At 53.3% G+C, this 27,040-nt stretch overlaps 5 protein-coding genes across 5 annotated transcripts; 3 read left to right on the forward strand and 2 right to left on the reverse strand.

Annotated features, from left to right (window-relative positions):
- Positions 1-2,391: 2,391 nt before the first annotated feature.
- CTHT_0038670 (uncharacterized protein) lies at positions 2,392-3,309 on the reverse strand (the record flags this gene model as incomplete). The annotated part of the gene is made up of 1 exon (XM_006694223.1): positions 2,392-3,309. One exon carries the CDS (start codon positions 3,307-3,309, stop codon positions 2,392-2,394), a length of 918 nt encoding a protein of 305 aa, XP_006694286.1.
- Positions 3,310-4,773: 1,464 nt separating this feature from the next.
- CTHT_0038680 (uncharacterized protein) lies at positions 4,774-5,990 on the forward strand (the record flags this gene model as incomplete). Its single annotated transcript, XM_006694224.1, has 3 exons — positions 4,774-5,079; positions 5,147-5,167; positions 5,670-5,990. 3 exons carry the CDS (start codon positions 4,774-4,776, stop codon positions 5,988-5,990), a joined length of 648 nt encoding a protein of 215 aa, XP_006694287.1.
- Positions 5,991-6,949: 959 nt separating this feature from the next.
- On the forward strand, positions 6,950-8,233 carry CTHT_0038690 (uncharacterized protein; the record flags this gene model as incomplete). The annotated part of the gene is made up of 1 exon (XM_006694225.1): positions 6,950-8,233. The coding sequence occupies one exon, from the start codon at positions 6,950-6,952 to the stop codon at positions 8,231-8,233; it is 1,284 nt and encodes a 427-aa protein (XP_006694288.1).
- Positions 8,234-8,647: 414 nt separating this feature from the next.
- CTHT_0038700 (uncharacterized protein) lies at positions 8,648-12,186 on the reverse strand (the record flags this gene model as incomplete). The annotated part of the gene is made up of 4 exons (XM_006694226.1): positions 8,648-11,253; positions 11,318-11,402; positions 11,453-11,560; positions 11,746-12,186. The coding sequence occupies 4 exons, from the start codon at positions 12,184-12,186 to the stop codon at positions 8,648-8,650; spliced, it is 3,240 nt and encodes a 1,079-aa protein (XP_006694289.1).
- Positions 12,187-20,608: 8,422 nt separating this feature from the next.
- On the forward strand, positions 20,609-26,325 carry CTHT_0038710 (topoisomerase-like protein; the record flags this gene model as incomplete). Its single annotated transcript, XM_006694227.1, has 2 exons — positions 20,609-20,680; positions 20,734-26,325. The coding sequence occupies 2 exons, from the start codon at positions 20,609-20,611 to the stop codon at positions 26,323-26,325; spliced, it is 5,664 nt and encodes a 1,887-aa protein (XP_006694290.1).
- Positions 26,326-27,040: the final 715 nt, after the last annotated feature.

Here is a 27,040-nt window from a genome sequence, read left to right on the forward strand (position 1 = left end):
CGTCGTTGCGGATGCAGCGTCCTTTAAGGACGTCTCTCAGTCAGTAGCGCGCAAGTCTTCTGATTCCCCAGTTTTTTTTTCGAGCGGATGTGGAAGAAAATAATCTGCAACTGATGTTCGGTGTACTCTGTCCGAGTCAGCCACTCCGCATCCTGGTCAGCGAACCACAGAGAACAGTGTGCAGAAGCTTCTCTCTCTCTAAGTGGTTCGTCACCTGTCACACCCGCGTTGCCGGACCGTCACGCCCTGTTGTTGATCCTCCTTGAATCGACTGTGTTGGCGCAGTCTTGTTGTCGGTCCTTTCGACCGCGCGTGGCCTAATGTCACGAGCCATTGGGCCAAGTTGTGGCTTCATCCTTCGCATCTTGATAGTGCTTCTATAGCGACGCTGTCACAGACACAAGTGTGTATCGCGCAATCCACGAATGACCGGATAAGCCAGAAAGGAAATGCGGCAGATGTGATTTCGGGATCGGATACCGTCCTGATTAAAGGAGAAAACAACCTCTTCATGATGCATTCCCCACCTTTCTTGTATATGAAATCAGACCGGTTCCGAAGAAAGCGGGTCAGGCGGATGGCTGAGCAATGATCGACGGTCAGGTTTTGGAGAGAGTCGACTAGGTTGATCACAGGATGCTGGCAGACTTCGAATCAAAGAGGAGACTTAGGTTTGTGATCTGACTGATCACTTTGCTTTTTTACATGTCCCTCCCTACCCTTTAGTTTCAGTCCAGTCTTCTCGAATTAATCCTCCCACACCGTTCCGATGGTTACACAGCAGGCAGGCGCCGTTGGTTTTGCTTCTCTTCTCACCGGTCAAGCCATCCGTGCGCCTCAGCCTTACTGGCAGGCAAACTTGCGCGGCACCGCCTTACCAGCTGGCTGGTTCGAAGCCGCTACTGCGGCTGATTATCGAGTGCGGAAAATCGCTTGATCTAGATGTTGGCGATGTTTGTTGTTTGTAAGCGCTAATGGTAGCTAACTGAGAATAATGCCTCGATGACTCCGTCGCTTAAAGTGACTGCGGTGTATTATGCTAATGGTCCTTCTTTTTATCCCATATCTGGTAACTACCTTGTGGTCGGGATGTCAGTGTGGAAGTGTGGACCGTTATTTTTATTGGGGGATTGGCATTTCCAAACGATCGCCGGGACGCAGGCCATCAATCAAGTGTGCGAAAAGAAAGTTCTTTTTTGGGGGGGGAGGGGGGCAAAGAACAGAAAAGAACAGCCGTCGCCATTATCCAACCCAGGGGAAAGGGCCAAACTTCCCGCGGCGGGTGGAATGACGCCCCCTACTAAGATGAAACCCTGTAGCCGTGGGATTCTATCGCTCATCCTCACAGGTAGGCTAACTCCCCCTACCGCTTGGCCATTTAGTGGGAAGGGGTGGTTGTCGGAAGACGCTGTGCTGGAAGTAGTATGTATAGTTTGGAAGGCGTGTTGGACGTCTGTATGGGGGTCGGGTTCTTTGTCAGGATGGGATGATGTGAACTTGGGCCGGGTCGACTCGACAACAGTGGTTGATCAGCACTCAGATGAGAGAGGACTCTTGACCAAGGTGATAACATGAGAATAGCAATTCAGGAGCGTTGGTAATCGAAGGGAAATTTGAACTGGATGAACCTACGGGGAGCCAAAGGTGGCCGAGTAGGTTACGACATTCTGAAGGCTCTAAAGGAGAGAAAGGCGAAGCAGGGAAGACACGACGACTTGATAACGGTTATGAAAATAAGCTAGTCATGCAGCGAGAACATGGACGTTAGGCATCATACATCATTTTATTGCGCGTCATGTTCTCAAGACTGTTGTCTGTGTACTAAAGCATGATAAATCAGGAAAGCACCCCATAATCCAAATGAACTCAATAACCTCCCATCAGCGGCAGCGACGTCGGCCAGGGCAAACATGTTGTCATCCAATCTCAACTGCTCGATGTTCCAGTTGGCATATAAGAATGGACCACGATGCGGACCATGTTTGGGACGTTCGAAACCTGCTGTGCATTGTTGCATGACACTGGTTGCTGACCTTAGTCCTGTCATCCTTTAGAGTTCGGAAGATCTCTAATATTGATCCCTCAGGTTGTGTGTTTTCCCTAAGGTCTCGACTAGCCTTGATTGGACGTAGAGTATGGTCGGAGGGGAGAGTGAGTGTTGAATGCCCCTCAGATTGTGGCTAGTCGGTGGAGTTGAGTTGGTCCCTGGGAGCTGGGGAGCATCAGCAGGCGGTTCCAACATTAGAAACCTGAACATCCTGATTTCGGTAATCTTCCAGGAACATACCTCCCTGCCCCGAAGGTTCCTTGTACTCGCTGCGGCCGGAGTCACACTGGGCTCTTATAACGTAAGAATGTCATATTCCCCATTTTCGCCCATCAACTATCCTTTCACCCCCTCTTCTCCTCCCTCTCCCTTAAAACCCTCTCCACATCCCCCCTCGTGATCATCCCCCCCTCACTAGTCGGCACCTCTACCATCAACCGTTCCCTCGCCCAGCCCTCTACACTCCTCATCCCCACCACCAAAAACCCCAGCTCCTCCCTCTCCACATCAAACACCTCCCACCACTCACACTCAGGCATCTTTGCCCCCAAGTCTCTCGCCGCGCAATATATTGCCGCGACGGCCAGTGCATGCGGCTGGTGTGTGGTATACAACAGCTGGGGGGACAGCAACGCGGTGTTGAGATACGCTATCGTCCGTCGGGCAAGGGCTTCACGGCGCGGGTGACAGAAGAAGTCTAATGACTGCAGGTATGTGATGGCGAGGGGATGAGGAAGGGCGACGTGGGTGTTGAAGGAGAGGGCAGCGAGGATGCGCGATTCAAGGGTCAGGAGGCGCGGGCGGAAGGATTGGTAGTGGGATTCGGGCGGGGGGACGTATTTAGGGAGGTTTTGTAATTGTTGAGTTCGGAAGAACGGTGAGGATTTGGATAGGAGGTAGGAGTAGATGGCGGAGAGCTCGCGCGGGGAGCGCGGGTGTGAGGAAAGCTTCGCTGTGAGGTAGAGGATTGCGGCGGAGACGTCCTGGGAACGGTTAGCCTCTGGGCTAGGGGGCAGGAGGGGGAGGAGGGTGCGTACGCTGAACTCGTCAGCCATCATGTTCTCGACTAGCCAGTAGCGCGCTAGAAGGACATTGGCTTGTGCTGTGACGGATTGAGGAAGTTCAAGGAGGATGCCGGCGGCTTGGGTCAGGGACTGGGTAGCGAAGAAGATGGCATCTTGAATTTCGATCGGCAGCGCGCCGACCGAGCGCCGCTGGAACAGTTGCTCTGATGTGACGAGGGGGTTCGCTAGGAGGGACATTTTAGGTATCCTTGACAATTGGCTTAATTGGTCGGTGAATTGTGTGGAATTATGGTGGTGATGACGTTGAGTTGGTCGCAGCTGTGCTGTCGAGCCGCTTGTTTTCTTGAGCGTCGCGAGTTGTGGTGGATACATACGCCCACCCGGGGGTTATGTCAGGGTTAGGGTTTTGTAAGACATTGCCGCTGTCAACACGCAACAAAAGATTATGATATCGTGGAGGAGAGATCTGACTTGAGTGATTCGCGTTTGAATTCCCAGTCTGGCAGTACGTTTTATGTCTCTGTCATACGAAAACGGGTGCTACTTTGTAGATCTTACCGTCAGGCTTTACCTGAATGGAGGGATCGTCTAGCGGCCTTCGTCTCCAGAGCGCAGAGCACTTCTCCATTAGAGAACCGCCTGACCTTGCTATTTATAATTATACACGGACCTTCTGAATCGAGTTTGATTGGGCTCGAGGGTGAATTTGAGTATCCAGATCAGTAGCCCAGCTTCACTAGCATATTCTATATGCTGGACAATGCTGATGAAAAGGCTCACAACCAGCAAGCTCATCTTGGACCGATATCCGACTACCACAGGCAGCATCCTAAGCACAGTAGAGATAGCATCGGTTCAACTTCAAGATAGTTCAGGTAGGTGTTTCTACGCCTTAGGATTATGAAACAATCACTGTTTGTCATCGACGCCAAGATCTGAGAAGAGCAAACGAGCTGTTGCCACAGACACGCGTTACGCGATTGGCGGGGCTATTAATCCTCAAATGAGCTGTTGAGCAAGGACACAGCGAAACAGCTGACTTCGAACAACTGTAGGAGCCTCTCAATGCTCTGATTTTGGTATTTGTTTACCAAGTCAGGTAGAATAGCCACCACAACAAAACCAACAGTTTGGGGCTCCCAGAAGGTTCCGGTTTCCGAAGGCTTAAGCTGTTGAGATCACGGCGCTCACCGAGATCTTGGTGGGGCAGTGCCAAGAGATCGCAATTGCAGGCCTCAGCAGGCAACAACCCCACGATCGGGGGCTGATACAGGGTTCGCCGGCAGTCACGGGATGTCGCGTAGTTCCCAAATCGCGTCCCCCCGCGCATACAATTGCAGACTTCGCATACTTTGCCCTCCAATTGACCAATTTTTCCACAATTTGACTGTTTATTTTTTTCCTTTCCTCTTACAACACTGTTCAACTACAACATTGAAAAAAACGCCACCTTTGTCTTCGCCACTTAAATAGTGCTCACAGCTCCCATGACCTGACGCGTCGAGCTTGTACGAAATCGCCCCACCCGATCCCTTGGAATTTTGGCCGCTCCATTGGGTCTAGGGTCTCGTTGCGACCGTCGCTGTGAGTTACCCCGCATAAGCCGGGATAACCAAGCAGCGAATCGCCGTTTTATACCCTCGACTGAGGCATCCATCGGCATTGTCACCGCCAGCATCGGCCACTGACGTCACGTCGGGAATGAAACAAGAGCCCGTGGGCAGCCCGGGTTTGGGTCATAGTCAGGCCCAGCCAGCTGCTGCCGCTAGCTACGGCGCCGCGCCTGCCCCTCCGGCCGAAGTCGAGCCCGGGGGTGTCGCCGCGGGCGAAAACCCCACGGCCATCCGCTTCCTCCAGCGGCTGGTCGAACTGAACTCGGAGGATACGGCGTCCCTGGAAAAGGGCGTCAGGGTTCTGAAGAACCTTAAGGTGTCTCTGCAGCTGTCCAACTGCAACAACACGCAGGCCCCGCACTGGCTAGAGTCCATCGACCGGCTCCTGAACACTGTGAGCCAACCTGCACCATTGTTGGTGTGGTCGGCAACACTGGCGCTGGCAAGTCTTCGGTCATTAGCGCCCTCTTAGACGAGGAGCGGTAAGTGCCGCTTTGTCTCCAAGTAAACCTATGCTTGTGCCATACGCAAGGGCGTAAATAATAAGATCCGGGTATTTGGCTTTTAATTTCTAATAGCCTCTAATAATCTTATTGTACTATACGCAGTTATGGCTATTGCTATTGGTACTCCAAAGAAGCGTTGAATTAAATATGACCTGAATCCTTACTGTGTGAATGTATGTAAAAACCTATTTTTTGCACTTCGACATGAAGTATGTTTAAGGGTTTTACTAATAGTTATGTTAAAACAAGATTCAGCGTCACAAAACCCTGTGACATAATAGGGGGTTTAATTTATAACCACTTTCAACGATCCAGACAGACCTCCTGAGATGGGTTCCAGAGTTGCCAGGCTCTTATATGCTCTTGATCATTTTGTTCGTACTACCCGAACCTTTGCTTGAGAAAGTTTCACCGTGAGGCTACGACGAAAGCGCCTGAGCGTGGCTTCAGTAGACAGATGCTAACCTCCACACCACAGGCCCCGGTCTCTTATGCCCGCATGAAGATGATTATGATTAATCACGTCGAGGTCAAGCGCCACACCATGTTCCAGCAAGCAACCGACTCGGTGAAGCTTCACCTAGAGGAGCTCACAAAGCGCATCGAAACAGAAGCCCTCTCAGTCTCTGGCACGCGACTACCTGTCTGTTCTCGTCGGCGTGGACATCCGCTCTCTGGACATGATTGGAGGTTCCCCCCTCCCCCCCGCGAGGAACTCTTACTTCTCCAGGAAATGAAGCCCCTGGTCGAGTGTGTCGATGAAGCGTTTAGAGAGCATGTTTGGGCGTCGTCCCGCTAGTCTCATTAAGAATGAGACAGAGGAGGATCCCGATGTGCGCGCTATGTTGGATGCGATGATCGTGATGATAGTGATGATAGACTTTGCCGATGATGAAGAACTGCTCGTTAAGAATTAGCCTGCTTATTTCGAGATGGTTAATGCCACTCTGGAGGATGTGCAGCTGGTTGTCGTTAAGAACCAGCCTATTGATGCGCGACATGTTTAATGCTAGGAATGTCGACCAGCATCGGGGTCTTGATGGAGAGCATGCAGTTGGCGTCTTTGCCTCTGGCGTGGAGCCTGAATCGGATAATGAGCAGGATCCATGAGCCGTATTGTTGAGATGGAGCAGGTCTGATTTGCTTTGATCATGGGTTCGGCTGCGGCGTTGGGCTTCTGATTGTAGAGGGTCTTGTTCGGATGGGTGTTATGGGTAACTTGGTTCCGGTGGGGTGAGGATTGTCTATTTGTTGGTGTAGCTTTACTTTACGGATTATTTGGCGTGTGAAGATGATTTGCGCGTCTATATTGCCCGAGTTAGTTGGGTCATTGTTGCTACCACTTTGTAGAATTTGTAGCTAAAGCATATATCCTGATGTAAATACAACTTTATGAAATATAGTACACCTGGTACCTACCCCTCTCGGCGAAAGTGATGCCGGTGGTGATGGCGGGGTACAAAAGTGGATCCACTTTTTTTTGTTTTATTTTTCGTGGTGCACTCCACTTTGAACTTCACTCACTCATCTCACTCATCAATGCTCATCTCTGAGCTTTCAGAAGCTTGAAGCTAGCTAGCTCACACAATTGCTTGAGCTAGCGATAAATATTTTGAGAGAAGCATAATTGGACCCTGCCAGACCGCATTCTCTCCACCGACACGCATCGAATCACACAGAATCTGAGCGATTTCACTTTTTTTTCCACCCACCACAACGCATCTCAACTTTCACCTCAATTCCCAAAACACCTCCAAAATGTCCGACAAAGTCGAAGAAGTCACAAAAGATACTCAGTCCCTCAATATCAACTCCAATCCCCCCAAACCCCACAACGACGATGACGACCTCCCAACCTACGGCCCCCAGCGCCCCGCCCCAATTCCCGGCCTCTCTCCCCCGAAATCAGTCGAGGAAACGGCCGAGGAGCTCTCCAAGCATCCTCTTTTCATGACCTCCTTGGACGAGGGCGCTACCGAAGAAAATGAGCAGCTCGCTGCGCTGCAGGCGCTAGCGTATGAGGGTACGCCCCTCGAGAACGCAGCCAACTTCAAGGAGCAGGGGAATGAATGTTTTAGGGAGAAGAAGTGGGGGGATGCGAGGGAGTATTATGGGAAGGGGGTTGCCATTTTGGCGCAGGAGGAGAGGAGGCGGCAGAGGGGGGAGAAGAGGAAGGTGAAGAAGGAGGGGACTGCAAAGAAAGGAGAAGAAGAAGAATGGGAAGAGGTGGAGGAGGATGAAGAGACGATTAAACAGGAACGGCAGTTACTCGAGACTCTGTATGTTAATCGGGCCGCGTGCCACTTGGTACTGAAGAATTATCGGAGTTGTTGGACGGATTGTGCTGCGGCGTTGAGGTTGAACCCGAAGAATATCAAGGCTTTTTATCGGAGTGCGAAGGCGTTGCTCGCTGTGGAGAGGGTCGACGAGGCGGAGGACAGTTGTCGACGCGGGCTGGAGCTGGAGCCCAACAATAAGGCCTTGTTGGAGGTTAGTAAGGAGATTGGGATTGTGAAAGAGAAGATTGAGAAGAAGCGTCGCGCCGAGGAGGAGAGGCTTTCTAAGGAAAGGAAGAAGAAGATGCTTTTGAAGACGGCGTTGCAGGCGAGGGGGATCAAGACCCGCAGCACCGGCAAGCCGCCGGACATGGAGGATGCTCGGATCCGTCTGACGCCGGATGAGCTCGATCCGGAGAGCTCGCTGGAGTTTCCAACGCTCTTGCTCTATCCGTGCCATGCGGAGAGCGATTTTATTAAGGGATTTAATGAGCGGGAGAGCTTGGAGCAGCACTTTGGGTATGTATTTCCGCTGCCGTGGGATAAGAGTGGCGAGTATGCGAGTAATACGGTCGAGTGTTATATGGAGAGTGTCAAGGGGGGGTTGGTGAAGGTGGGACGGAAGATGTCGTTGTTAGAGGTGCTGAGTTCGGGGAGCGTGGAGGTTGTGGATGAGTTGGTCAGGGTGTTTGTCGTGCCGAGGGGGAGGGCAGAGCAGTGGGTGAAGGAGTGGAAAGAGGCGAAGGCTAAGAGGGAGAGCAAGTAGAAATATTGGGGAAGGGTGGGGAAATGGAGTTGATCAGACCTGTGTTGGTGTTGTGGGAGAAGTAGGTACATACGCTCGCGTATGAGCTAGATGAGGATAGTTGTTAAATACCACTCTGCACCTTTCCAATCTGCTAACTACTCTTTTCCCGGCAAAACAACGATGAGAGCTTGATACGTAACCAGAATTGTTACGTAGATAAGCAAACAAAAAAAAACCAATGCATCAAAGAAACCCAGCAACTCTTCCCTTGCCATCAACGCCTGTTCGACTCAACACCAATGTGTTATGTAATCTCCCACTCCTTGGCCTCCATGTCCAATGTTTTTTACTCAAACAATGCCACCGTTTGTGCTATCCAATCTTATCCAATTTCTTTCTCCCATCATTTTCCACCCAAGCGTGAGCAGAATCCTAGGCCTTCAACCTCCTCCTCTTCAACTTGGTATCTGATCTGGCCATCCAGCTGCTGCTGCTCCTAGCAGACGTCGGCGTCCCGGGCCTGCTTGAAGGAGTTGGGCTCCGACAGCGCACGGAAACCGTCTTCACATCATTCTCGACTTCACTGTTGTGGTTTTGCTCTCCGTTGGATGTTGTGCCCCCAATTGCGGAGGTCTTTGAAGGGCGGTCAGCTTCCGCCCCACCCGTCACAACAACTTCATGGATACCAGAGCGGGGCTGCTTCGTTCCATCTCCTGCACATCCACTGGGTATGATTGGTGTTGTTGGCGTGGGAGCAAACCCTGTCTCGAAGGAACGAGGATTGTTGCCGTTGATGGTGTTGGTAGGAGCGGTTTCGATGGCTATTGGGGTCGAGGTGGGCGTTGAACGGGGTTGTGAACTCCTTGATAGGAATGGGGATGGGGGAGTTGAGGAATATGGACGTGGGATCTGGTTGGGCGAGCATCCAGCTGAAGGCGGTTGGTGAGAAGATCTTCCCGGCGGCGGGACGCTGGACCGGCTGTTGTTGTTTGTGGAATATGAGCCAGAATGAGTGCTTTTGTCAAGGCCTTCGCCACTCCTCCGATCGCAACCATGCAACCTCATCAGCGTCGCTGCCGCTTCACGTTCTGATTCCCTCCTCATCTCCATCTCCTCCCTGTGGATGTGATTCTCCCCCCTACCAATTCCGTCAGCACCAAGACTGTGACCGTTTACCGGTCCCTGAGTGCCCCAAGCGTCATTATTAACGGTGGCTGCGACAGCAGCAGCCACAGCCCTCCTTGCAATCTCTCTCATATCCCAAATCTCACTCATACCCATACTCATAGGGCTCTCCCTCCCTGGGACCCGAGCACTGCTGAGTGAAGACGGCGAGCCCGGCTGAGAAGATGAGGGTGACAAAGAAGTTGACGGTCTACTCGCTGGAGGAGTGACGGTAGCCGTTGCTGTGGAAAACGGGGAAGACGGGGTTAGAGTTCGAAGGGTGGTTGGTTTGGTATCTTTTTCAGTTGGAGGCTTGATAATTTGGTCTGCTGGAGGGGATCGAGACCAGGTGTTAACGGTTATGGGGTTGAAGACGTTGCTGTTCAGGTCTTGAGTTCGGGTGAGGGCAGGGGATGAGAGGTTTGGGGAGAAGGTATGAGGCTTGCTAGACCTCGTGAAAGGCTTCTTGCCTTGATGTTCCTGCTCCCCTGTATCTACATCCTCATCAAACTGCCGTTTTCTGCTTTCAAACGCCTGCTTCTCTTCCCCATGAGTCTCCCTTCGACCGTGTCGCCAAACAAAAACTACTTCTCTCTTCTCCCTCTCATCATCAATCTCCCTTCTCATCTTACCGACAGAGTTGGCTGTACTAGTTGCGTGTGTCAGACCCGTCATAAATCCACTTCTTGCGTTACCACCCCTGGGCACGGCAGACAGCCATGGGTTGGGGTTCGGGTTTGGATTGAGATTGGGGCTGGGGGTAGTGGTTGTTGGGCTGCTCACTGTTGTTGTGTTTGATGATGTAGTTGTGTTTGTAGTGAAATTTGAGCTTGAGGAGGAGGGGGAGGTGGAGGAGGAGGAGGGGGCTTGGGCGTGACTCTGTTGCTGGTGAGGATGAGGATGGTAGAGTGAAGGAGGAGCGTCTTGAGCCTGGAGCGTTCGGATGGGGGGTAGCTGTTGTTGATGCTGCTGCTGGTGCTGGTGCTGATGTTGATCTTCACGCTGCTGCTGCTGCTGCTGCTGACGATAGCGATCCTCTTCCTGGCTGCGAGAAGGTTCAGGGGGATAGTGGTACCCTCTCCAAGCCCGCTGGGTCCCAGGACCAGGACCAGGACCAGGACGCCAATGCCTTTCCCTCTGCACCATCCCAGTCGAGGACGTCAGTGGGGGGACAAGAGGGTGCGGCGGGGGCTGAGGAGTTGGCTGTGGAGGGGCATGGTTAACTGCTGTCCATCGCCGGGTAGAAGAAGGCACCGGCATAGGCGAATGCTGAGGAGGGAGACCCCTTACCCCTGCCGACGTCGGCGGAGGAGGGGGATAAACTTTTCTCGGCGCAGGGCCATACCCATGCTCGGGACCATCATCAGTGTCGTACGGGCTGGGAAGGAACTTATCCCGTTCATAGAGGTGCTGCTGATCAGACGAATAGCTGGTGTATTGCCGGAGAGAAGGGGGGGGATACCCCCGCCTTGAGTGTACTATGCGCTCGCGAACAGATCCATATCGCTGTTGAGACCTCTCCCGGGAGTGTGGAAGAGGACTGACACTCCTGCTTGGCCGTGGACTCGGCGGCAGCCTGGAAACGCTCATTCTCATACCGTAATACACCCCCTGGCCGGCTGGAACTTGCCCTTGCATTGGATGGTGTCGAGGAGGCTGATGATACCCCACAGCCTCGACCCTCATCGCCCTCGACTCGGTCGTTGCACGGTGGACAATCTCCTCAGGGATTACCATGCGTCCATAGCCAGGGGCGTTCTCGGGGATGCATTCATGTGGGAAGTGTGGGCCGAAGAGGGGGATGAGAGCCCCGGAAATGGCTGCACAAAAGGTGCGGCAGACTGCGCGGGCGCAGGAGTAGGGCATCCAGTAGCCTAAAAAAAAAAAAAAAACTACAATTTAGCATTGGATTCTGGCTGAATGGAAAGGGAAGCTTACCCTGTGCTTTGATGGACCCTCCAGTGATGCTATACGTGATGTCCTTGAGCCCAGGATTCTGGCTGAGCATCTTGGCCGGCGTGGTCTATCTACATTAGCATCGCTCAGGGGTAGGGACAGTCAAAAATAACGTACCTTGGTATACCCTCGACACTTGAAAAAAGGCGTCATCCTCACCAGCCCCACATTATAATCCCACATAACCGTATACGTCGTCTCATCGCCAGGCACCTTAAAGTCATACTGGAACACTGCTATCTGTCAGCCCCCTTTCTCCCCATTCTCTCCTTTCCCACTCTCCTCTAGTAAGTTGTTTGGCGTAACCTACCCTCAAAAAAATCCCTCCCTGTCTTAACCCCGAAGTCCTTCTTCCCGCTATTATACGGAATGCGTCGACATGTCTCCCGGATCGAGCCCAGAGGGCGCACCTGAAACCGTAACACCTCACGTCGGGCAAGCTCGTCCAGCACGTCGATGTCGAATGGGGGGAAGCGCACACGATCTTCGCGGGCTGCTGAACGGGTTGTTGGGGAGAATCGTGGGGGAGGGGGGATGGGACCACTGGGGGCCGGGGCTGAGGTTGGCGGCGGTATCGGAAGACGAGGGGGTTCTTGGGGTTGGCGTATGTGGGGAGGGTCTATTTGTGGTAGATTGGCTTCAACTAAAGCTGGGATTTGGATAGTTGATGAAGTTGCGGTTGATGTTGACGTCGATAGAACTGTGTTGCTTTGTCCGTTGTGGTTGATGCCGTCTCTCTCCTCCCCACGCCCTGAACCCGCCCCCAGCCCATCAGACTGCTGCGGACGAGCAGATGGCAGCGGAGCCCTCGCCGGCGGTGGCTCGGGGTTAAGCAAAGAAGCGACCTTCATCATTTCGATTTGATGACCTGAACGATTATGACGACAACGATGTTGTTGTTGACAGCGAATCCTCGATGAACATGTCTTGGAGAACTCAGGCTCAGATGATGTTATTGTCGATGTCCGTTGTTGGGGACAGTAGCGCAACAAACAGTTCAAGTGCAAGCCTGATCCAAAGAGCGAGGCTGCATAGAAGAGAAGAAGAAGAAAAGGAAGAGGAAAAGAGATCAAAGCTGGAGAAAGAGTCCCGTAGCAGAGATAAGGGGAGATATGTGGAATGGAGACAATGCCAAAGCAGTGTACTGGATGTGGGGACACAAGATACGGGGTAAGTGAGGCAGTTAGGAGGACAGCCAGCTACTTAGAGAGGTAACTAGCCAGAAAGGTCAGGTTGAGTTGAACAGAGGGGGGGAAGAGGGGAAGGGAAGACAAGAAATCAGAGGGTGTGTCTCGCGCGTCCTTTTCAGCTTTTCGCAAACAAGGTGCTGGGGCAAGCTAAGCTCGGCATGACCTCGCAGGTGAGTTGCTAGCTGGGAAAGGGCCCACTGCTGCAAATTGTTTTGCTCTCTCCAAGGCAAGTAAAGCTGTTTGTAGGATTCAAGGCGAGCAAGTTTGTCGTTGATGCTTCTGTTGTCGTTATTGTCCCCGCTGCCTTCGTCTCGTTGTCAAGTATCAAATCCCCTTGTCACAGACGTTGTTAGATACCAGTGTCAGGGAGCAGGTTATGAGGTCGTTTTCCCGTTGCATGTGTCTGTTGTGTGTGATCTTGTGGTAAGAGAAAGGATAACAAAAAACAACGAAGACGAGTGAGCGCGACAAGAGAGCTTCTTCCCGTCTTCTACTCGCCTTCTCTCTTTCAACCTTTGATTCGCTCACTGGGCCTGTCGTCGCCGCCGGTATGCACCAGCCTGCAGGTCCAGAGAGCAAAAAATGGATCAATGAATCAGTCGGAGAGCTACTGAATGGGATGTGACGAGACCGCCAGTTCACACTCTCCAGCTTCCGCGGGCTCTTCGACGCAGCGTCTGTCTTACTTCCTTTCCTTGTCTAGGATCCCAGGAGGAATCGACTTGCGCCGGATCCCAGATCCTGGACGAACGGACAGCGCGGGCACTATCCGTTCGTTTGACCCTGGAATCTTTTTGTCTTGCCTTGTCTGGTCTGTTTTGTCTCGCGGTCACAGGTTCTGTCTTGTTTCCACCGCTCTTCTGTATAGACAGACAAAATAAAGTAGGTCGAGTTGAGGAGGCAGAGCCGGGGACGTGTTTGTGAGAGCGATAGAATATAACAGGTGATTAGATGGTGGGCTGGCTCAGCCTGGTGGTCAATAACTGAGGAAGTGTGCATGCATATGGTTGTGTTGGTGATAGTGACGGTAAGGCTAGCTGAGTTTGGGGGTTTGAGAGAAGAGGAGTGTTGATCTTGGTGTAAGTCAGAAGAGGGGGCGAGAAAGGGTGCTTGTGTTGAGGGGGTGTGTGTCTGTTGAGATGCCTCTTTACCTTGACTTGCTTGCTTTGCTTTTGCTAGCTGCTTGTTGTTTGGCTTGGTTTGTGTTTGACTAACAAAATTCAAGCAAAGACCCCAAGTCAAAGACTCAAGGACGATTCAGTCCTAGTCCCAGTCCAGTCCCTCAAGCAAATACTCAACTACCAACCCCTCTACCTGTCCTTAACTGTATATCATCACCAAGCCACACACCAATTTCAGTACCCTTTGACAAAACAGCAGGGCAGAGCAGGACAGAAAGGACACAAGGAGCCTCGTCCCCGTCCGTTGACCTGGTATGTGGTGTGGTGTTTGGTAAGTAGAAGTGTAAGTATTTGTTTTGTGATGAATGAGGAGTAACCAGAGTGAATGAAAGGAAGAAGGAGTGGAAAAGAGGAAGAGACAGCATGCAAGCTCGAGGACCAGCCGTCGTGATGCCACACAGGTAGCCGGCCCTCTTCCGGCTTGGCCTTGGCTTCTTCCGGTGTGTGTGTACGAACACAGGCCTGGGTGAGTGACTGACTACTGGCGGACTGACGAATACTTGGTTCAAGTTTCAGGTAGGTATGTGTATGTACATCGGCCGGCAGGCAAGCAGCCGGCATGTACACATTGAGTGGTGATCTCGTCTGTCTTCCTAGTCCAGTCCAGGTAGATCTGATCCAGTTTAATCAATCAGTCTAGATGATCCAACGGTCGGTAAAATGGTTCGTCCATACAGCTTTGTCGTGCTGGAGGCCACAGATCGAGCGGCGCTAGTTGGAACGTGCTTGCGACTCCTTTGAGGGAGTAGCAGTAACAGTGGCAATGACCTTGCAATATCAATCACAGAGAACAGAGATCCAGTTTACAACGACGCCAGCTCTTCCCCAAAACGTCATAATCCTTGTGTTGTCGACCGTTGACCGTTGTTGTAATTGTAATCACCCATCCCTTAATCAAGTAAACCAACACCTCGTCCCCAGTAAACAGGGATTTCCTTGCTGGCACTCTTCGATGGAGAGCAGCAACCTAAAAGGTGTCGGACACCTGCAGGGGTGTCAAGCTCTGGCTACCCGGCTGAGCTCATCATCCGGTGAAGCTCAAGACAGTTTTGTGGAACAAAGAAAGCGTAAAGCTGTGGTGCGGAAGGGGGCCCCGGGTTTTGGTGAGCTGGAAGGGTTTGGGGGCTTGGTTCGCCCAAGAGCTGGCCAGCTTGCTCAGAAATTGTGCTCCCAGACCTGGGTGACGAACAAACCATTGGCTTGGTTTGGGTTATGGGAGTTTGATTTGGCTGGTCAAACAAACTTGTTGCTGACGTGACTCTTGGTACTTCGTCCTATCTTCTCTGAGATGAGACACCAACGACAGTGATATGAAAATAACCAAACCAAGCCAACTGTTTCTGACTCAACAACACGTGGATCGCATCATCTTTTCCTCTTTGTGTGTAAGCAAGTATCAGCGCCCAGGTTGGTAAACAACAGGCAACGAAGCGAATGCCTCCAAAACTGCTTTTCTTGTGTGTTCTACGCCTTAGCAGGGCACAGGGCTAGAACTGAAATGGTGTAATTGCGCCAAAAGACCCACCATTAGGTAGTAGGCACTAGGTAAGTCAGCCGAGTAATTCCTAGTGTGTCACCATTCGACCACGCACCGAGCAAATATCCTGCCAGCGGACTGGTTTCATCGTCACGCAAAGGGCGATAGGTATCTGCAGAGGAGAGTATAGGGCTAATTACCTGGTCTGGCGGTCCATAAGTTGAGGAGAGTCAACATGTGAGGGCCTATAGCCTAGAAGGTCTTGGGAGACACGTTGTTGGAGATGCTTGTTGAGTAAGTGTAAGCAGGAGATGGAACCGTCATGGTCTGCCGCCTCATCTCGTTGTTCAGCATCTTCACTCGCTAGATCGAGAGCCCTGTTCTGCTCCTCAAGTCCACTGATCTCACTCCGATCGATAAAAGCCCTCTTTCCCCTTCCAGAACACTCGGACTCGCACCCGGTATTCCCCGGCCAGGATCCTCAACCCATCCGGCGGCTGCCGCGGTCATGGCGCGGAAGGGGACATTCAAGTCCAAGAATACATACCCACTTAGGAGAGTGCTGAGTAGTGTCCCTCCTGCACGAAGCCTTGCCCACTTGCTTGTGTCCCTTTTCCCTCTACCCTCAGCCTCCCTTTGTTTTCTGCCTCCCTTCCCACAAGCTTTTGCGTGTGCACGTGTGATTGCACAACAGACGAGCCATCAGCAGCGAAACAGGGAGCACAGATAAAGTGTCCGATGGGAAGACAAGAAACGCGTCTGAAACAGTTGGAAAAGGGTAGCCATAGAGCTAGGCAGCCCGCGAGACCAGCCTTATTTGGGGCATGCTTATGACTGGGATGGTGCGGTAGGGCTCATGCAATTCTTTGTTGGGTTGCTCATGGCAAGGACCAGGTATGTAGACCGCGATGGCGGCGGTATCGGCGTTGATGATGGCCTCGTTTACTTTGACCAGCTAACTCCAGAAGATTGTCCCCGAGTGTCTTTCATCCTTAGTAGGCAACCTCTCAATGTCGAGCAATGAACGAGGGCATCTAGACACAAGGTATCATCCTAACAACACCGTTCGAAGCCAAATGACCACTTAGTGTTGATGACACCATGAGATGAGTACATAAACCGGCCTATCCAATTCCGTATGCCGACCCCAAAACCCAACCCCAACCGCAACCCAGCCAACCTGGACCTAGCAACATTCGAGAGCCCAGTAATAGCCCTAGATTGAGAGGAAGTCAAAAGAAAATGTGGCGCACAGGCTGGCGACCGATGAACGGGGGGCTGGGTGCGTGAGGTTGCCGCAGCGGCGCTGCAAGTGCCGAAAGACGTACATACAGCTAGCAGCGGCAGCACTCTGCTTGCTTAGGCGATTGCTTATCTGCTTGTGCTTGGCTATGCTGGAGAAACTCCCCCCTCCCTTTCCCCTCATTTATGTGAGATACGTGAGGTAGGGCTGTGAGTTTCCCGGTCCCCGGCTCATGGCTACCTTCGTTAGCCTCGTCATCCCAGGTTGCTTCTGCTTTCGTGACTGGCATGGAGCTGCACCTGGACCGAGAACGGTAACAACAGGTGTGGCTGCAGCTGGCAGGTAGATGATGGTAGCATGAATAAATTGAGTGTGCGTGGCTTGGAAGACGTAGGTACAAATTACAAATAAAACACGACTTGCGCTGCGCTGCTGCTGCTCCTGCTGTGCAGCGTGTAGTCGGCCCACCTGATGGGATATGTAAGCTGCTCGCTTCGGCAGGATAGACGAACAGGCCGTTGGCAGTTGTCAACTAGAGTAGGCAAAAAAAGACAAGAACCTCGAACGGCGAAGATTCAGGGTGGAAAAAGCCACGCAGCCCAAGCTCATGGTTCCCAGCCAAAAGCAGATGACGTTGACGGGAGGCTGCAGCCCGTCATCGACGGCACCGCTGTCCGGCACCAGATGGCTGCCAGATTGTATCAAGTCAGTTTGAGAAGGGGCATATGCCGATAAGGGGGCGTAGATGTGGAGACAACCAACAAAACTACCGCGGAAACTATGTACAAACCACGCACGCTCGTACTAGGCTGATTGCTAAGTGGCAGGGTGTGCGTGGCTTGTGGGCAAATTCAAACTGTGTGAACAGAAGGGAAAGCAGAAGAGAACAGGTCAAACGGCGACACAAGGATTGCCCAGTTCTAGTCCAGTCCAATCCAATCCCCAATCTTCCATCCATCCAAGCGGAAGACAAAGACAGAATAGGGCCACGAGGCAGGACACTGTTCCGGAACAGGTGGTTTGGTTCCCTGCCTTCTTCTGTTTTCTCATATCTCCTATCGCTAGGCCCTATCCCCCGACAAGTCCCGGCGGCGGCGGTACAAGCCCCCCGGTTGTGCAGCGTGGCCAACCGGCCCGAAAGCGGCGGGCGCCCTATTTGTCCTTCGTGTGCATCCTCCATACTTCCCTCATCATTACCTAGCAAGGAATCCGGTTTGGTAGCAAGAGGAGAGTAAAACCGCAGGGAGAGGGGGGGGGGGAAGGGAGATACCACGCATCAGACCACGTGCTCATAGTGTTGTGCTGCGTGGCAGTGGCCAACCGGGACGTAGCCGTTGTTGTGTCTCAGGCACAGTGATGGGGAAGGGCAAGACTGTGTCATTTCTTGGGAGTTCTCTGACAGGCAATGGTCGTCCAAATCGTGTCCGAGGAAATGATGCCATTAGATATCACTTTTGGACCTTGTCATCGGAGCTGGCGAGACAAGGCGCCCAGACAGACAACGAACTCCATTCATTATGACTCCCAAATTACCAGCCATCAAGGTATCAGATGTCGTCAAGACCCGAGAAACGAAAAAAAAAAGCGTCTCATATCCTCATGTCCCATTCCATGCCATATCTCCCCATTGTCCGACAGCCAGGGGCGAGGGCAACACGGCAGGCCCACCAGGGACGAAACAGAACAGCTGTGGAAGCGTATGAACAACTCAGAAGGTGCCAGAAAGCACGCGAACAAAAAGCCTCCGGTGTGCCAAGTGCTGTACGACTCTCAGTCACGGGCGCAGGGCGGCTTGGGGTTGGGGCTATACACATGTACCATACCAGGAGCTGTCTGCCCTGAAGAGGCAAGTGACAAAGCGAATTCTTGACAGACTGCCAAACAGAGAAGACAGCGTCGGGAAATTTCGAAGCGTTGTCTCGCTGCTGCCGCTGCTGCCCTACTACTGCTGTCTCGGGGCGAAGGCGCGAAAGTCGCACGGCAGCCTGCTATGTTGGCGTTGGGGGCACAACGTCGAATGTGCGGCACCAGCAGGGATGGCGAAGGGGAGGGAATCGAGTCGGTCTGGAGTCGGGAAGGAGCCGGAATGAGAGCGGCAGGGGAGCATAGCTGCCACGATGTTGTCGACCGTTCACCGACTGGCCAGAGATGGACGACGTTCGCTATCCGTTGAGGGATGCAGAGCCGATTGGGTTATTCAGCCAGACTTGTTGGGCATTTGAAACACCTCTGCCCGTTTCTGACGCGGCGGCGGGCGTTTACAGCCGGGCCGGAGGTGGAAGCACGCAGCAGCTGCCGTGTGTCGCCGTCGTTGGTCGAGTCGATGTCAGACCTTAAGGAGGCCATTCTTATCAGTCCTGGTTCAACAAACCAGACATCTTTCGTGGCTGGGGTTGAAGTATGTCAAGAGAAACACCAACATCAGATGAACTGGTAGTTCGCTTTGTTTACGTCTTTCAGGAACCAGGAACAGTTCCACTTTTACTCGAGTCAGTCGCAGTCGTAGTTTCAAAACACCAAACTCTGTAGTCCAGTGTTTCGTGTCAAAGGCGAGATTGAACCAAACACTACCCAAACCCAAATTAGCGCACAACGCCTCGACTCTCTTTCCTGAGAAAGAAGGGAGAAAAGAAGAATGGCGAAAAGGTCCCGTAGCGTCGGCACACAAAGCAACAAGCAACAAACCACAACTCCAGATCACGTCGGTCTGGTTGTACTGACCAATGTGTACACTGCTTGCCCGATCCCTCGCTCCTTCACGACCACTGCGGTGTTCCAGGGCATCAGGGTGCCTGACGGGTACCTCGCTCGCAGTCTCAATCTCTAGCATTCTGCTTCCACCAACCAGACCAAGGCCCAAACTGGCCCATCACTTCGTTCAACAAGCACAGCCTACGCGCAAACAAACAGCGAGCCAAACCAGAAGTCAAACTGGCATCCATTACAACCAACCCGAAACAGCGATAGCACTTCTAATTGGCCCTTCGAGCGTTGCTGGTTCTGCCCGGCCATTCTCAACTCAGTCATCCGCTATGTTTGCTCCCAAGTGCTCCCTTCGACTGGAGAAGTGGAAGGGGAAGGGCAAGATCATTGGCTTTGCTAGTACGAAACCAGATAACACAGTCAAGGTACGTCAACGCTTCCAGATTTTGAACTTGCTTAATTTATCGATCAGTTCTCCATTGTCTTTTTGGTCGAAATTCCTCGATTCGCTGTTTGCAATTTTCTAGAATATCCCCCCTCGTCGGTCACGTCGTGCAGTGTGGGGTGGTCGTCTGCAAGTGTGGGTCCGCCATCTCAACTGCCGAAGCGTGGCTGCCTTAGGGTCGGATGGCTATTTGCCTCAGGCATCACACCTGCATTTCTTGGCTCCGGCGGGCTTGGCGTTCTTCAGCGCATAAACTGCCAAGACACCATACGCGTCTTTGTCGCGCCAATGCGTTGGCTCTTGGCAGGCCTGGGAGGATAGCGGAGCTGCCCGTTTTGTAGGCACGCGCAAGGGCTCACTGGCTCGCCTCGATGAGCCAATGTGGGGTCGTGTCTCACTGCGCACCCTCTCTCTCTGGACACGCACACACAGAGTCGACGCGGGTCTCCTTGCTGAAAGATTCGGGGAAATTTTCTGTTTACAAACGCGACCCTCCAACTGTGTGCCTGCGGGAACCAGGAGTGCCAGGTGCTCGATTGACAGTTCAGTCGAGCCGTGAGTCGTGGTCGCCCTCGCCCGCGACGATCTTTCACTGGTCGCTTATCCAATTCCCATTCGCGTCATCCCGATCTTGTTGCTTTGCATTGCCTTTGCATTGCCTTCCACTCGTACCACTACCTACAAACTACCATCATTCCTACCCAGGAAGACCCTGACAGACCCGACTCAACTCGACTTGACCTCGCCCAGGCCAGGCCCGGGTTTGGTTCTGCTTTTCAACGTTTCCACCGTCGACGCGGCACAGTCGAGCATTGAGCCTCGCTTCTGCTCTCCTTTTTATTTTTACACTGGCTTTGCTACATGCCCGGTGTCGCTCTGGTCAGCCGCGTGCCACTTTGTCTACACTTCCTACATCCCAAAAATTCTTGACTCTCACAAAAATTACACTCAATAACACAACCGGTGTCCCCGAATACCCGATTGTCTACTGTTGTATTGCCGATTGTTTGGACTAGTGTTTTCGTCCGGCCGTCATGGCTTCAGATTCTGACTCGGTCTTTGAGGACCGCTACCAGAGCGAGTCGGATGCCTGGACACCCGATGAGGTGAGTTGAGTCGCGGAAATGTTACGGTCGCGCATGAAGCTGACGACGCGCAGAAGCCCAAGCTGGTCGCCAAAAAGGCGACCGCGAAGCAACCAAAAAAATTGGTACAGACTACCCTGACTGGCAGCAAAACGACCGGCAAGAAACGCCCCAAGCCGGCTGGCGACGACGAGGACGATGACGGCAACTTCTCCAGCACCCCGCCGACCAGCAAAAAGGCCAAGAAGGCTCCCGCCAAAAAGGCTAAGGCGACCGGCAAGGCGCTGGCCGAGATCGAGAACGATAGCATGCAGATTGACGATGCCGCTAGCGGGACTGCTGACGGCGATGCCGCGCCCGCCGCGACGACTGGAAAGAAAAAGACGGCTACCGAGACATACCAGAAGCTCACCCAGCTGGAGCATATCATCCGCCGTCCCGACACCTACATCGGCTCCGTCGAAAAGACCGACCAGAAGATGTGGGTGTTCAACAAGAACGAAAAGATGATGGAGAACCGGACGATCACCTATGTTCCCGGTCTCTACAAGATTTTCGACGAAATCCTCGTCAACGCCGCCGACAACAGCCAGCGCGACTCGTCCATGACCTATATCAAGGTCACCATCGACCGTGAGTCCGGTGAGATTTCGGTCGAGAATAACGGCAAGGGTATACCAGTCGAGATCCACGAGAAGGAGCAGGTCTGGATTCCCGAGCTGATCTTCGGCCACCTGCTCACGGGTTCCAACTACGACGATAATGAAAAAAAGACAGTCGGTGGCCGTAACGGTTACGGTGCCAAGCTGACCAACATCTTCAGCAAGCGCTTCACCATCGAGCTGCAAGACTCGGTCAACGGCAAGCGCTACAAGCAGACGTGGACGGACAACATGGGCAACATGGAGAAGGCCAAGATCACCTCCAACAAGTCTTCGGATTTTGTCAAAGTCTCCTTTTTGCCCGACTACAAGCGCTTCGGCATGGAGAACGGCATCGATGACGACCTTGAGGCCCTGCTGTACCGCCGTGTCTATGATATGGCCGGTACCGTCAACGGCGTCAAGGTGTACCTGAACGGCGAGCAGCTCAAGATTAATTTCAAGTCGTACTGCGAGTTATATGCCCGCGCCATCGCCCGCGAGCGCGGTGACGAGGCCACCGACGGCGACAAGCCGCCTGCCGCCAAGGTCGAGTTTGACCAGGTCCGCGACAAGGGCCGCCTGTGGCAGATCGGCTTCACCGTGTCAGACGGCACCTTTCAGCAGGTGTCTTTCGTCAACAACATCGCCACAACGTCGGGTGGTACCCACGTCAACTATATCGCCGACCAGATCTGCGATGCGCTCGTCAAGGAGCTGAATAAGCGCAAGAAAGGCCACTCGCTGAAGCCGAGCCACTTCCGCAACCACATCTTTATCTTCATCAACTGCTTGATCGACAACCCGGCCTTCACCTCACAGACCAAGGAGCAGCTGACCACCAAGGTCAGCGCCTTTGGCAGCAAGTGCCAGCTGAGCGAGCCCTTCCTCAAGAAGATTCGCCAGTCTGAGGCCATCGCTAACATCATGGCCTTCGCCGACAAGAAGGCCGACAAGATGCTGGCCAAGAGCGACGGCAACAAGCGCTCGCGCATCAGCAACGAGAAGCTGGTCGACGCCAACTTGGCTGGCACCAAGCGTGGCCACGAATGCACGTTGATCCTGACAGAAGGTGATTCAGCCCGCGGTCTTGCCGTCGCTGGTCGTGCCGTGCTCGACCCCGACCGCATCGGTGTCTTCCCGCTCCGCGGTAAGATGCTCAACGTCCGCGATGCCTCGATCGACCAGATCATGAAGAACAAGGAAATCGAGAACATCAAAAAGTTCCTTGGTCTCAAGCACAAGCAGGAGTACACCGACACCAAGAGCCTGCGCTACGGCCACCTCATGATTATGGCCGATCAAGATTTGGACGGTAGCCACATCAAGGGTCTATTGATCAACTTCCTTGAGGTCCAGTTTCCCTCGCTGCTGCGCATCCCCGGCTTTTTCCAGGAGTTCATTACGCCGGTCGTCAAGGTCTGGCAGGGAAACAACCCCAAGAAGCCGCAGAATCTCAAAATGTTCTTCAACCTGCCCGAGTACGAGCAGTGGAAGGAGGAACACAAGCATGAGCTGCGCAAGTGGAAGTACAAGTACCTCAAGGGTCTGGGTAGTTCGTCGAACGAGGACGCCCAGGTCTACTTCAAGGATCTCGACCGGCATCTGAAGCGGTTCGAAGTAATGACGGATGAGGAGTCCAAAATGCTCGAACTCGTTTTCTCTAAGAAGAAGGCCGACGCCCGCAAGGAGTGGTTGGCTAACTTCGTGCCTGGTACTTACCTTGACTCGACCACGCACACCGTCAAGTACAAGGACTTCATCGACAAGGAGCTCATCCTGTTCTCCATGGCCGATAACGTGCGTTCGATCCCGTCCGTAGTTGACGGTCTCAAGCCCGGTCAGCGCAAGGTCGTCTATGGTGCCTTCAAGCGTAACCTTGTCAACGACCAGAAGGTTGCCGAGTTCGCCGGTTACATCTCCGAGGTGGCTGCCTACCACCACGGCGAGCAGTCGCTGCAGCAGACCATCGTTGGTTTGGCCCAGAACTACGTGGGTTCTAACAACGTCAACATCCTCGAACCTAGCGGCAATTTCGGTTCGCGTCTCGCCGGCGGCTCGGACGCGGCCAGCGCCCGTTACATCCACACGCGCTTGTCGCCTTTCGCGCGTAAGGTCTTCTCCAAGCTCGACGAGCCTAACCTTGAGTACCAGTTTGACGACGGAAACATGATCGAGCCGAAGGTCTACGTGCCCATCATCCCCATGGTCCTTGTCAACGGTGCGGACGGTATCGGTACCGGTTGGAGTACTGGAATCCCTAACTACAACCCCAAGGACATCGTTGAAAACCTCAAGCGTCGCATGGGCCGTGACGAGAGCGGTGATGGTGTCGAGAAGCCCTTCTTGCCCATGACGCCTTGGTGGCGTGGCTGGAAGGGCCAGGTTCTTCCGGACGGTCCGAACCGTTGGAAGTTTAATGGTATCATCAAGCAAGATGAGACCAACCCCAACGAGGTGCACGTCACCGAGCTGCCCATCCGCATGTGGACCGATGACTTCAAGGCCCGTCTGGAAGAGATCCTCCGCGCCGAGAAGACCCCGTCCTTCATCAAGGATTACAAGGAGTTCAACGATCACCGCACGGTGCACTTCGTCATTGAGATGGAGCCCAAGCACATGGAGGCCGCTTTGAAGGAAGGTCTCATCGAGAAGTTCAAGCTCTCCAAGATCATCTCAGCGACCAACCTCGTCGCGTTCGACACCCAGGGCAAAATCAAGAAGTACGAGAACCCGGAGGAAATGCTCGAGGAGTACTACCACTACCGCCTGGCCATGTATACGGAGCGCAAGAAGCACTGGCTGTCCGTCTACGACGCCGAGTACCGCAAGCTCAAGAACCAGTACCGCTTCATCCTCGAGATCATCGAGGGCAAGCTCGTCATCAACCGCAAGCAGAAGAAGATCCTCGTCAAGGAGCTCCGCGACCGCGATTACGAACCTTTCCCGCCCAACGCAGAAAAAAAGGTCAAGAACACGGACGAGGAGCTCAACCGGGATGAAGCCAGCAGCGATGACGAGGACGCTGGTGGTGGTGTTACCGCCCGTGATTATGACTATCTCCTGTCCATGCCCGTCTGGTCGTTCACCGCAGAACGGCTCGAGAAGCTCAAGGGCATGATTGCCGCCAAAAAGGCCGAGTGGAACGAGCTTAATGCTAAGTCGGAGAAAGACCTGTGGGTGGAGGATCTCGATGCCTTTATGGAAGAGTGGGAGGCCCAGCTGAAGCAGGATGAGGAGAACTATCATAATGTCACCAAGAAGGGTCGCAGACAGTCGCTCAAGCTTGGCTTGGGCAACGCCAAGGGCGGGCGTCGGCGCGCTGGGGATGATGATGATGATGATGATTATAATCCTGCGGCGAAGAAGGCTAAGACTGCTAAGGCGACTGCGGCGACTAAGGTCAAGCAAGAGAAGGAGGTTAAGGAGGAGAAGATCGAGCCGAAGAAGACGCAAGAACGGTTTGCGGAGAAGTTTGCTGCCAAGTCGGTCAAGGTTAAGGATGACTTGTCTGACGAGGATTTTGCACTGCTGCAAGGCGGGGACAACAAGGTCGCTGTCAAGAAGGAGCCTGGCACCAAGTCGAGGTTTGAGTTGTCCGACTCGGACGATGATTTCATGGACCTAGGCAAGCCTTCTGCTGCAACGGCCAAGAAGGCGGCCGTAAAGGAGGAAGTCGACGGCGATGACGGCGTCGTGGAGGTTTCCCGCCCTAGGAGGGCGGCGGCCAAGAAGGCTAAGTACACCGCCTCTTCTGAGGAGGAGGAGGAGGAGGAGGAGGATGACGAGGATGATAGCATGGAAGACTTTATTGTGGATGATGATGAGGAAGAGGATGTCGAGGAGAAGCCTGCCGCGGCGGCGAAGAAGTCGTTAGTCTCGAGGAAGAAGGTTCCGTCCGAAGAAGATGACGACGAGGACTTTGACATGGAGCTGTCGGAGAAGGAGAAGCCTAAGCCTGCTGCCAAGAAGCCTACCGCTTCAAAGGACAAGGCTAAGGTCGAGGAAGACCATGATGACCTCAGCGTCGAGGAAATCCCCGCTCCTCCCAAGAAGACTGCCTCCTCCAAAACCAAGGACTCCGACGCCTCCGCCGAGTCGGACAAACCCTCCAAGTCTTCCAAGACTCGGAAAGATGAAGACAGCGACGTCATCATGGAAGACGCCAAGCCGTCTCGTCGAGCAGCCGCCAAAGCCAAAGCCCGCTACGTCGAGTCCTCTGACTCCGAGTCCGACAGCGACAATGACATGGATCTAGGAGACGTGGGCTCGCTCGTCAAAGGCATCGGCGGCGGTTCTTCTGCCGCCGCTTCCAACCGCCTCTCCTTGTTCTCGATGTCGCGCCCCGAGGATGGCTCTTTATCTGCCAAGAGATTGAAGCCTGCCCGCAAGGAAAGCAAGTCCTCTAATTTTGCAGAGGATGATGAGCACGACGATACCAACTACGAGGCGCTGGCTATGAGCTCACCTAGGAAGGGTCCGACTACCGCAGCCGCGGGAAAGAAGCCTGCGGATGCGCTGGCCGATTTCTTGTCGGATGATGACCTGCCTTCTGCTGCCACGAAACCCTCGGCTTCGTCATCCACCGGGGCAACAAGCAAAGCCAAGCCCCTGGCAGTCGTCCCCACCCAGCCCAAGAAGAGGGGTCGTCCTCTGGGGAGCAAAAATAAGCCCAAGGACGATCCCTCCTCCACCACTACGAAGGCGGCCGCCAAGCCTAAGTTAAAGCAGACTACCCTCTCTCCCGCGGCAAAGGCCTACGCGGCAAAGAAGGCTAAAGCTTCTATAGACGATGACGAGTCAGGGGAGGATGAGTTCGTTGACGCCCCGGCTAGTCCGCCCCCGGCGGCGGCAAAGACTAGGCCTGGCAGGGCGGCGGCGCAGAAGGCGAAGACGACGATTGTGATTGATGATGATGAGGAGGATGATTCCATCCTTGCGGGGCCGAGTAAGAAGGGGCCGGGGAGGAAGAGGAGGGAGAGTGATGATGTTTTTGGATTGAGTTCTAGTGAGGATAGTGAGTAGGGGGTGAAAGGTGTGATTTAGGTGGTTGCTGCCGGTTTTCTTTAGGTCTTTTAAGTCTCTTGATACTATTAGGTGGATGATCGTTCAATTGATGGTTGGGTCACGAACTGGACAAAACGCTCTTCCTCTCTCAGATGTGTAGGTGTATAGGGCAGCTCTTTGCAGGCTGGATGGGCTCTGGTCGATGATGATACTGGTTTAGTGTATTGTGTGTGTTTGAGTGTTGTTGAGTTTCACTTAATCTTGCTGCTTACTATACCTAACGGGTGGCATCGGCTGATGTGGTGTTGGATGTCTGTTCCCGTACATTGCCCTCGTCGACGTTGTAACTATCAGTTTGCTCTCCTGCCGTGACTTCACAATTGCTCTGCCTGATAAAGCCGTTGATGAAATTTATGAGAGCGTAATCCGAGGCTAGCTCTGTATACTTAACCCTAGCTCTACTCGCGTTGCCTTCGTTGATACATGATCCATCAACCTCAGAATGTCACTTCTAAGATTCTCATGGCCCATGAAGTCATGACCACAAAAGTGATTCATAACATGCTAGTGATCTCCGTCATTTGTATTTCACACTCGGACTCGAAACCAATCCCAGGCTCCTCATCCTCATCGTCATTTTACATCAACCCCCTCTCCATCGGAGTCTCAACTCCCATGCTTCGATTTCGCATTTTGTCTCTGGAAGAAACACTGTCCCTGACAGCAAGACCGA

Source organism: Thermochaetoides thermophila, assembly GCF_000221225.1.
Source record: "Thermochaetoides thermophila DSM 1495 unplaced genomic scaffold scf7180000011816, whole genome shotgun sequence".
NCBI classification, from domain to species: Eukaryota; Fungi; Ascomycota; class Sordariomycetes; order Sordariales; family Chaetomiaceae; genus Thermochaetoides; species Thermochaetoides thermophila.